The sequence below is a fragment of the Microtus ochrogaster genome, unplaced genomic scaffold, assembly GCF_000317375.1.
Source record: "Microtus ochrogaster isolate Prairie Vole_2 unplaced genomic scaffold, MicOch1.0 UNK4, whole genome shotgun sequence".
NCBI lineage: Eukaryota > Metazoa > Chordata > Mammalia > Rodentia > Cricetidae > Microtus > Microtus ochrogaster.
Genome location: NW_004949102.1, coordinates 15,107,244 through 15,119,042, shown reverse-complemented (window position 1 = coordinate 15,119,042; position 11,799 = coordinate 15,107,244). Strand labels below are relative to the sequence as shown.

Sequence of the window (11,799 nt, the reverse complement as noted above, 5' to 3'; positions counted from 1 at the left end):
CCAGGCGGGGGGGCTCGCGCTCGGCGCCCGCGAAGTCGGCCTCGCGCCGCCTCACCGGTGACAGGCTAATGAACGCGACTCTGCGCGGCTCCGCCATCCCCACTGTTCTGGCCCTCGGCGCTCGCTCGAGCCGGCTCTCGCCTCGACCCCGCACGGCGTGCCTGCCCGCCTTTCCTTCCGCTCTCCGTCGCTTTTCTTCCCTCCAGCACCCTCAGCCGCCTCCGCGGACGCCACCGTGAGTGCGAACAGGGTCCCTGTCCCCGCTACTACGTTCTGATGAGCTCCACCGCCATCGCCAGGGTCGCCGCAGCCGCCATGTTGGGTCCCCCACATAAATAGAAGCAGGCCGCTGAGCGGGCGCATGCGCACACCGGAGACGCTCGCGTCCACAGTCGTGGCTGTTGCTCAGTTTTCCTCTTTTCCTCCCAACAGTCTGGAGTGCCGACAGCTCGGCGGAAGTGACGTCACATGTGGCCCTGTCTCCGTAGAAACGGAGACGCTATTTCTGCTTTGGCTCCGAAGGAGGGGTTTGGGGTTCCCGGAGTGATTTCCTCTGCTCGCCCGGAAACCGAGGCGCCCTCGCGGATCCCTCAGGGTGAGCGTTGCGATGTGCCTGGGAACGACCCAGACATGGCGCCGCGTCCCGCTCGTCGACGGCCTTTGGCTCTCGGCCCGGGGAAGCAGGGTTGTCAGCTGAGGACTCCGGGTGGACCCAGGAAAGGGTGAGGGACTCGCGGCCTGGCCGCGGATCCTGCCCGCCCGGTGCCCAGTCGCCGGAGGTGTCCAGGGTAGAAAGGCAAAGACTAGACTCGCCCCAGACCCCTCCCGCGGGCGCCACGCTGCCTCCCACACCGCCGCCGCCTACACTTCTCCCCAGCCGCTTTGCGCACGGCGGAGAGACTCTCGGTGACGCGCAGCGGTTGGGAAATTGAACTGGCAAACGAACAGTTCGTGAAGACTTGAACGTCTTAGCAGGGTTTGTTGTTATTTTAGGAGACTCGTTCTCGGGGGGAGGTGGATCACGACTTTGAGGCTCATTTCTGAGTGAGAAGGAGCGCTGATTAGGCTTCGCTGTTATACCCATGGGAACCGAATTGTGATTCGGATTTTAAAGGATGAGAATTACTGACCGTTTTAATCTATTCAGTAGAAAGTGAATTTGAAGACTCGTTTTCCACATCCTCAAGGAAACCCAAGCTTATTAATTGCCTTAGCTGTATTAGATGTTGAGGAGCTGAGTCAAAGTGACATCATTTTTTTTAACAGGCTGGTATTGACTCAGAATTCTGTTCCTTTCCAAAGATGCGCCATTTGATGATGGAATGTTCATCCCAAAAGTTCCTCCTCGTTCTAATACAGGCGTGGAGGCACAGGAAGAGGCAGGCGGTGCGACTTCAACACAGTCTACATAACCAGCTCCAGCCCAGCTAGCACCTCTTTTTGGTTTTTGCTGGCAGGGTTTCTCTGTATAACAGTCCTGGCTGTCCTGGAACTCACTCTGTAGACCAGGCTGGCCTCGAACTCACTGAGATTCACCTGCCTCTGCCTCCCAAATGCTTAAAAGTGTGTGGCACTCCAGACTCAGGTGGATCTCTATGATACAAGGCCAGCCTTGTGGACTTAGTGAGTTCCACGCCAGCCAGAGCTGGGAGACTTTGTCTGAAAAGGAGGAGGAAGAAAAAAAGAAAAGAAGAAACAATCTCTTCTAGCTCTAAAATTCTGTATTATTTCCTTGACACCATGCTTTACCTACAACATTCCTTCCGCCACCACCCCCAATTTTGATTGAGATCTCTTATTTTGGACTGAGGCACTTAAATGACCTTTCTGTCCCCAGACTCTATTTCTGCCAGTCTTACAATAGGGCAATTAATGTTTCCGAAACACTTTTTGTTGTATCATTCTCTATTCCAGCTCCAATTGAGCTGCAAAGTGCACTCTATACCTGTGTTCAGTAGCTACAATTTATCCCAGAGCTTTGGGTCAGTCTGTCCTTGAGCCAGCTCTTCTGTGTGTATACTGTTCATCCAACATTATCATCTGCTGGGTGCTTTCCCGGTCCACAGTAAGAAATAGATTCTAAGCCTTGACATAAACACTAAAACCAGCACTCAGGAGGCAGTGGCAGGCAGATCTTTGTGAGTTTGAGGCCAGCCTGATCTACAGAACAAGTCCCAGGACAGTCAAAGTTGACTGTCTCAAAAATCAAAGCAGAAAGTTAGTTCTTTGTAACCCAATGTCCATATCCACATAGCTGATGTGCAGTGTGCCTTCCTGTGAGGCACAGAATGGAAACAGCGATGGAGGTCAAAGGACGATTTGTGGAGCCTGTTCTCTCCTTCCAGGTGGCCAGACTCGCATAGCAAGTGCCTGTATCTTGTTGACCTAGAATTATCTACATGCTAATTTCTAGTATTGAATATACTTTCTTACACAGAGTAATAATTATATAAAACTGGTTTGCTACATATATCTAGCATAACAGTGTTCTGTACCTTTTCATTCTAAATGTTCTATAGTAATAGTTTAGATTGTAACATCACCAAGAACAAGTTTTTTTGTTTGTTTGGTTTGGTTTTTCAAGACAGGATTTTTCTGTGTAACCTTGGCTGTCCTGGAACTAGCTCTATAGGTCAGATTGGCCTCAAACTCCCAGAGATCCCCTTGCCTGTGCCTCCTCAGCGCTGGAATTAAAGGCGTGTGCCACCTCTACCCAGCCCCAAGAACAAGTTTTTGATTTATTAGCTTATTTGTCAAAAAGTATATGTGCCACATCCACCATATCCACCAGTGCTGAATAAAGAAGTTGTTCTTATTTTGTTTTTCTCTTTGAAACAACGTCTCACTATGTAAACCAGGCTGGCCTTGAACTCAGAGACCCTTCTGCCTTTGCCCCCCTAGTGTTGGGAATTAAAGGTGTGCAACAGTATGCCTGGCTGGTTTTCAAACCTTAATATAAGATTAATTTTTCTTTTCCTATATCAGAAGGCAATTAATACTCTTTCCCTAAGATTTGCATTAACTGAGTTATGCCATTAACTTTACATTTTAAGGTCATATGTAAAGGGCTTATTGACTGTTTCACTCTAGTGAAGTTTCAGGTGTTTTGCTTTCAAAGTCATATAGCTAACACTGTCTCTGAACTCCTGACCTTTCCAATTCATCTCAAGTTAGTCAGTTATTATATGTCCCTTCACATCTAGCTATCTGAGGAATTTTGAAAGTATTAAGCTTCACCAAGTAGTCACACCTTCAATCCCAGAATTTGGGAGGCAGAGGTAGTAAGATCTCTGAGTTCGAGGCCACTCTGATTTACAAAATGTGTTCCAGGATTGCCAGAGGTACACAGAGAAAACCTGTCTTGGAAAATGTAGTGATATTTTGTGTTTTAACAAATAAAGCTTCCCTGAAGATCAGAGAGTGAAGAGCTAAACCACTAGAGGCCAGGCAATGGTGGCCATACCTTTAATCCCAGCACTAGGGAGGAGGAGACAGGAGCTAAGTGCAGTCCGAGGTTTGGTGGAGATGGTTGCAGTGTGCACTCTAAGGAAGCAGCCTGAGGACAGGATCGCCCTTCTGGTCTGAGGATTCGGGAAAGGTAAAAGGTCTCTCTGCTTCTCTTACCTTTCAGCTTTCACCCCCTAATATCTGACTCCAGGTTTTTATTATTAGGACCAATTAGAATTCATGCTACAGTGGGGGGAAAAGTATTAAACTTCCACAACTACGCACATTTCTATATTTTTTTCACTTTCCTATTTTTCCCCTCTTCCTCTTGTTCCCTCTTTTCCTCCCTCACCCCTTCTTTCTCCAGGGTCTCACTATGTAGTTCTGGGTGTCCTGGAACTTGCTATGCAGACCAGACTAACCTCTAATTCACAGAAACCCACTGGGATTCAAGGGATGCACCACTATGCCTGGCTTCTATTCCTTTTTCTAATAACACATACTCTTTGAGAGTATTTTATTGTATCTTGAATAACATCATGACTTTATGTTCATATATATAATCGTGTATTATATTGATGACATCCTTTTCCTAAAAACATAGAAGGCCCCCCCCCCGAAACTCAATAGAGAATTCTGAGTGTTTTGTCAACAAACAACATTCTCTCTGCTTAATTGTGATCATGTAAAATTAGACTGTCTGTCCCATGAATGAGCCCAGGATTTGCCTTCATGGAACCATACACACCCTCACGCCCCACACCCTGGTCTTAGCAGTTGTACTGTTAAGTTCTAAATAAAACCTGGTGTGGTGTGTGCTGATGTTTTCTTCTTAATTCTATTGTGGTTTGCTTTATTTGTTCTTAAATGATGCTTGTAACCCTCAGAATCAGCTCCTGAACCCTCTAGTTGGTTGCAGTTTTGAAGTTGAAGTAAATCCACAACTTAACAGAGACTGAACAGGTCAGGAAAATGTAATTTTGCTCCTAGGGACTAGAGATAGACAATAGATAAATACATAATCTCGAGAGAACTTAGAAAACCCTAAATGCTGTAGTTGAAAACTGAAAAAAAAAGGGGGGGCCTTTCAAGAGGCTAGAAAGAGGTATCGGCAGTTTCTAGTGAGTGGCAAGTCAGTGTTTTACATAGTTAAACCATATACTATTGTAGTGATATTTTGTTTGTAGTCCAACAAATAAAGGTTGTCTGAAGATCATCCACTAATTAGCCATAGAAGCCAGGCAGTGGTGACACACGCCTTTAATCCCAGTACTCAAGAGACAGGCAGACAGATCTTTGTGAGTTCAAGACCACCCTGGACTACAATAGATTGATCCATTCTAAAAGAAAAACAGAACTAGGTGGTAGTGGCTCACACTTTTAATCCCAGCACCAGGGAGATGGATACAGGAAGTTATATGACTGGGCAGAGAGAGGAGTATAAAGTGAGAGGAAACAAGCCCAGATGCAGGCTGAGGATGCAATATTGAGATGCAGTCTGAGGATTTATGGAGACAGGATTACCCCTTCAGTCTGAGCATTGGTAGAGATAAGAACTCTAGTATGTGGCTGCTCTGCTTTTCTGATCTTCAGCATTAACTCCTATATCTGACTCTGAGTTTTATTATTAATACCAATTAGAATTCATGCTACATACTGTAAAGTCAGATTATTCTTTATTTTATTATTTTTTGGGGAAGGAGTTTGGAGACAGGGTTTCTCTGTGAACCAATCCTGGCAGCCTGGAACGAACTTTGTATACCAGGCCAGCATTGAACTCAGAGAGATCTGCCTGTGTCTGCCTCCCAAATACTGGGAATAAAGACATGCACCACCACCGCCTGGCATACTCTTGTTTTTTATATTCGTATATATGTATAACAATTATATATCCTGAGAGATCAAGCTATTAAGCTATTTATACCTTATCTGTCTCTGTGTATTGTATGTACATGCTTCTGTGTGCATATATGCTTGGGGGTATTGATTTTGGATGTCTTCCTCAATCACTTTCTACCTTATTGTTGTTTATTACACTTAGTTTGTGTGTTTCTGTAGTTGGGAGGGGAAGGTAGAGGGTGTACATGTGCTACAGTGTACACGAGGTCCGAGAACAACTTGCAGGAATTGGGTTTCTCCACCACGTGGAGCCTGGGATTCAAGCTTAAGTCATAAGCATGGTGGTGCCTTTATCTGCCAGGCCATCTCATTAGTTCATCTACCCTATATTTTGAAACAGGCCCCTCCCAGAACGTGGAGCGCATCCACCTGTCTGTTTCTCCAGACTGAGATTAGGACCCAGCTTTCTACTAGGTGGCGAGATCTAAGCTCGGGTCTTCATGCTTTTGTTGGCCAGCAGTTTACTGACTGAGCCATCACCCTGGGCCCCCATTCATGCCTTCTTGAGAACACTTGTGTGAGGAACAAACAGATGTCTTGAAAAACTCTGAAAGAAGAGATTTGAAGAAAGAAAATTTAAGTACAACCTCTGGAGGGAGTGAGCTGGAGTTTTGAGAGAAAGGTGGAAATCCGAGAATCCAGAGATGAGCTCAAGTAGAGGTGACAGAGCAGGCCATTAAATATTATTAAAAATGGAACAGAGGCAGGAAATTTGGCTCAGTGTTTAAGAGCAAGTACTACTCTTGTAGAGAGCCTGAGTTCATTTCTCAGCACCCACTTCAGGCATCTCCCAGCTGCCTATAAAATCCAGCGCCAAGGGATCTGACATGCTATTGTAGACTCCACAGGCACCCGTACCCACAGACAGAAACACACACAAATGGACCCAATAACTAAAAAATAAATCTTAGATAAAAGTGAACCCAAAAGCTAATGGAAAATAATTTAAAGTGACACAGTGATAAAGGAGTCAGCTAATTTTCCAGTTCTGTCAAGTCTACCGTGTGACAAGGACTCTACTGATCGAGCCATCTCCCTAGCTCCTTTCTCCTTTATTATTTTTTAAGTTTTTGCTTTTCAAGACAGGGTATCCCTGTAGCTTTGGAGCCTATTCTTGAACTAGCTCCTGTTGAACAGACTGGCCTTGAACTCAGAGATCCACCTGCTTCACCACCACCCGGCTTATTTTTAGCATCATTATTGGATAGGCCAGTCCAGATTAAAAACTTGAAACCCGTAATCTAATCCCCAAATCCCAGGGAAGGACCAATAATTGACTGTGTCGGTGGCAGTCCTCAAATCAGTCAGCTGCCAGGAAAGGCCTGCTGGCCTGGCTTCTGCTAAGGTGGATGGAGTTTAGGCAAAAGGATGCTGTTCCAGGAATGACCAGGAGCCTGAGAAGCAGCTACTCTGAGCCCCATAACACAAAACTATAGGACAAAATTGCCCATAATGCCTTGTGTTTAAAAGGTGATGACTTTTTTACTCACAGAAGAAAACATAAATACAACATAACTCATGAAAGGAAAGAAAATTTAAGCCAAATCAAGAATTATGTTGCTGGGCGGTAGTGGCACACGTCTTTAATCCCAGTACTCGGGAGTCAGTCAGGAGAATCTCTGTGAGTTTAAGGGCAGCCTAGTCTGCAGAGGTAGTGCCAGGACAGCCAAGCCTACACAGAGAAACCCTGTCTTGAAAACAAACAAAAAATGATGTTAAAGAGCTGGCCTCTCAGAAAACAACACAGACCAGCAAAGCACAAAGTCTAGAAACTAGACAGTTTCATGGGGGAGTTCTGCCAAACGTGATAGGAAAATGGGTTTCATAGTATTTAAATTGCTGCAGTGTAGATCAGGAAGTGTCTGCTCCCCAAAACTTTGTTTTTTTCAGGTATCAAGTGAAATGCTGCTTCCAGCTCCAGCATAAACCTTCGGTAACACTAGAGGAAAAGCTGTCCTGAGATGCTCTTTTATCCGCTGGGTTGATGAAGGAGGTAGAAATGGGTGGTACTGAGCTGCTGAGGATGTGGAGAAATAATCACTTCCTTTTATTGCTGGAATAACCTTTGTGTGTGGCAATTTAGAAATACCTGTCAATTGCACATGTGCTTTAACTCCCAATTCTGTGGATTTATCAAAGAGCTGTATTTTATTACAGTTTATTTAGGTGTGTGAGAGAGAGGGAATGGAAAACAGGACAATTTACAAGAGTGGGCTCTCAGTGTGGTCCTGGGGGTGAACTCTACATCCTCAGTGGCAAGTACCTTTACCCTTTGAGCCATCTTTTTTTTAACTTTCTTTTTTATTTATTCTTTGTCTTTCACATCATAAATCTGATCCCACCTATCTCCTACCCCCTCTCATCTGCCCTCTGCCCCTGCAGCCTCTCCCCTCCTACTTCAAAAAGAAAGAAAACAAAATTTAAGGTAAAGAAGGAAGAAAGGGAAACTTGTCATGGAAGCTGCAGTGTGAATTATACAGTGTTCATTTAAAAAAAAATCATTAGTTTGGTTTGAGGCCCCTGGTCTCTGCTACACTAGCAGCACTGGGACTCTTCCTGGACATCCTGTTGCTGCCCTGTGTCGTGGAGATCCTGTAGCCCCCCCCCCCACCCCATACACAAACACCTGTGCTCCAGCCCATCACAGATGGGGCAGATGTTGGGGTAAGGCCAACACTTAACCCTGGGCCTGGGTAGTTACATGGTCGCTCAACCTGCCAGCTCTCTCCTGTCCTCACCACCAGGGCGAGTGCCCCAGCAAGTTCACACCTGGCAGCAGTGAGCTAGCAGCAGGGCCAGTAGTCTGGCCTTTACGTCCTCAGGGCTGGTTCGTTCACACCTCCACCTTCAGGGCCAGCTCTGCTGTGTTGTCCAGTGGAGGTGCAGGGGCCACTCTCCTGAGTGCTGCAGCTGATGAGGAATAAGGACAGCTCCCTGGCTCTTAGGACCTCAGGACAGCCGGGCTTGGGGGAATCCCCTGCCCGTGGGGCCACATGACAGATAAGTCCACTGAGCTATCTTAGCAGGCCAAACAGCTACAACATTCTGTATATTTTTCTTCTTTCCCAACTTGATTGGTGAGATGTAAAGGATTTTTCATTTATTTTACTGATTTAAAATATTTTCTTACTTTGAAATTCTTTTTCAAAGCCAGCTCCTTCACACATCATTACTATTATCATTTTTCTATTTTCTTTGAGACAACATCTTACTGTGTACAGTCCAGACTGGGTTCAAATTCTCATCCTCCTGCCTCAGACTTCTGAGTGCTGGGATTCTAGGCAGGAAACACCATATGGCTTCTATTTTTAGCTTAATTAATTTTGGAGTTGATTAGTCTTTCTTGTGGAATCCTTATGCTTATTTCAATAATCTTTTTATAATCTCTCAAGATCCCAATGTCACCTCATTCATTTTTTTTCCTGGTTTTTAGTGTAAGGTCTTAAGACCTTGTCTCCAGGGTGTAACATGAATCTAGTTTGGAGAGCCTCTTTTACTTCAAAGTTAGGAAGGTTTTATCTAGGCATTTGTTGCTTTTTTCTCCTTTATTTTAATATTTTAAGAGCTGGGATGGTAGTTTATGGAAGGATGTCTCCAAGCATTCCAGAAGCCCAGAGTTAAGTGCCTAGCATAACATAGAGTAAAACTTGCTGATAGCACAGTAAGTAGTTAGTTTCTTTGGTTTTAGTTTTAACTTCTGCTTTGTGATTAAAAAATACGCATACTTTCTGGGCAGTGGTGGCACACGCCTTTAATCCCAGCACTCAGGAGACAGGCAGGTGGATCAGAGTGAGTTTCAAGAGAGCCAGGACTGTTTCACAGAGAAGCCCTGTCTCGAAAACAACAACAAAATACACATACTGGGCATTGGTGGTGCATGCCTTTTAATTCCAGCAGCACCTGGAAGCAGAGGCAGGTGGATCTATGTGAGTTTGAGAATAGACTGGTCTATAGAGAGAATTTCAGAGTTTCCATGCAGAAAAACTATGTCTTGATAACCAAAAATAAACAAAACAATTTTGGGAGGTGGTTGCAAGGGTAGAGAGTGGATATGAAGTAACAGAAATGAATGGGATTGAAATGCATGATGTGAGAGACACAAATACATAAAAAGAAAGCTTTTTAAAAATACACACAGTGGTTCTGCTGAGGTTCCTGAGGAGGGTCTCCAGTGTTGAGGTTAAAACTACAGGGTGAGAACTAGGCTGCCCAGTTGGGTCTAACTCTACCTCTGCTGCTCACTGTCATACCCTCTGACCTTTACACAAAGTCACTTAAGCATTTTGTGTCTCAGTCTCCCAATTTCAAAGTGGGAAGAACAATAATATACATAATTTAAAGCACTGGTATTAGGTAAAAGTGGTTCCAGCCAAGCCCAGGGACCCGAGGGGGGAAGAACAAGAACATCTCCCCAGCTTGTTCTCTGATGATCACACACGTGGGAACACATGTCCCCACAGACACACAAAGTAAATGTATGCAATAATTTAAAAGTTAGGTGGGCTGATATTTGTGAAATGCTTAAAACAGGGCATGATACATTGGAAGTGATGTTTTCTTTGTGGCATAACGTGCAGTCAGTTTTAGTGAATGGCCCATGAGTCCTTGAAGGAGAGGTCTGTTCTTTGGCATATTAATCTATTGCTCATTTCCAACAATGTTTAGATTACCTGCTGGCTTTACTTACATTTTTATTTCACCTTTCATGGGCTGCCATTGTCTCATCATTTTTGCTTTTTGAATATTGGTTCCTTTCCTTTGTTGCATATTCATAACCATTGTAGTTATATCAGGAAACAGAGCCTTTATCATTCAAAGTGCGTTTCTTTGACTTGCTTAATGATTTTGACCTGAATCCAACCTTGTTTGATTATGACACCTGCTCTCTCTCTATTTGCATTTTCCCAGTTGTACCACTGCCTGTTTCTTTTTTTCCTGCAAGCATTGATGAATTACTTTGTTCTCAGTAAGAGCAAGCAGCTCAGAGTTTGACTTCACTTTGTGATCTGATCTGCCAGTCCCTTTGTTTTAGTAGACGACATAACCCATATACAGTTTCGAACAAGAAGTGTGTTTGAACAGAGACATACCACTTTAGTCTGTCATTCTTTCTCCTTTACCTCTGTCAAAGACTCCTGGTTTTTGTATATGTTGCTTCTGATAATTTTAATGCTTTATGTTTTTGTGTAGTGTGATAAATTTTTAGAGGTAAATTTAAAATGGCCTTAATTATTAATTTCTTTTTTTTCAATAATTTATTTAACTCTCATTTTATGTGCACTGCTGTGAAGGTGTCAGATCCCCCAGAACTGGACTTACAGACAGGTGTGAACTGCCATGTGGGTGCTGGGAATTGAACCTGGGTCCTCTAGAAGAGCAGCCAGTGCTCTTAACCGCTGAGCCATCTCTTCAGCCCCAATTCTCAATTTCTTTGGACATTGTCTACAATGTTAATGTTTTTCTCTGTACTTTAACTTGTTACTATAAGGTATACCCATGCCTGTGACTAGACTTATTACTAGTAAATGATACTAATGTACTAAATCTACTGTCTACCTTTCTGTCCAGATAAAATGCTTCGTTACAACTTTCACACACGTACCAATTTTCAAGTGATAGCTTAAAATATCTAGTTTATTTGATTTACATGTATGTGTCTGTGTGTGTACCATGTGTGCGGGTACTCACAGAAACTAGAAGAAGGCATCTAGAAACTAGAAGACCCCTCGAAGCTATAGTTGCATGCCATTGTTAGTCCACTGTGAATGCTGGGAGCCAAACTCTAGTCCTCTGGTAAAATAGCAAGCTTCCTTAACTGCTGAGCCATCTCTCCACCCTGATCACTTTTTCTTTTGGTTTTGCAAACAGGGTCTCTCTGTGTAATAGTACTGGCACTTGCTTTGCTAACCGACTCGCCTCAAACTCACAGAGATCCACCCACATCTGCCTCCTGAGTGCTGGGATTAAAGATATGCACCACTACTGCCTGCCCCCCTTTTTAATTTTGGTTTTATTACTTTTCTTGTTTCTCGCTTGTGCTCATTTCCTACAGATGCTAAGCTGTGTTGTGTTTTTGGTTTGGTTAGCCTTTGAGGAACATGAATTTTCCTGGGAAGATTGCTAGTGGGGCACATGGGATTGTGTGTGTGTGTGGCAGGCATCCACCCTCTGGCCCTGGAGTTGGATTTACCCTTCATTTGATAATCAGCTAGGAGATGCTCTGGTCAAATACTTTTGTATCTCTGAGGTCCTGCTGCTTCCCCAGCATCTTAGAACTCTGTCCACGGAAGTTGGATGTTAAAATGTTGCATTTGTCATATCGTAATCTGATGTGGGAGTGATTTCTTATTAATAAAGAAACTGCCTAGACCCATTTGATAGGCCAACCCTTAGGTAGGCGGAGTAAACAGAACAGAATGCTGGGAGAAAGAAGCTGAGTCAAGAGTCGCCATG

General features: G+C 44.2%; 1 protein-coding gene across 1 annotated transcript in view; it reads right to left on the bottom strand.

The window, feature by feature from the left end:
* Ubn2 (ubinuclein 2) overlaps positions 1–1,088 on the bottom strand; it is a 67,227-nt gene extending 66,139 nt beyond the window's left edge. Inside the window, exon 1 of the mRNA XM_026788553.1 lies at positions 8–1,088. Coding sequence (XP_026644354.1) covers positions 8–97 — 90 coding nt within the window. The 5' untranslated portion in view covers positions 98–1,088. The remainder of the gene's footprint in view (positions 1–7) is intronic.
* Positions 1,089–11,799: the final 10,711 nt, after the last annotated feature.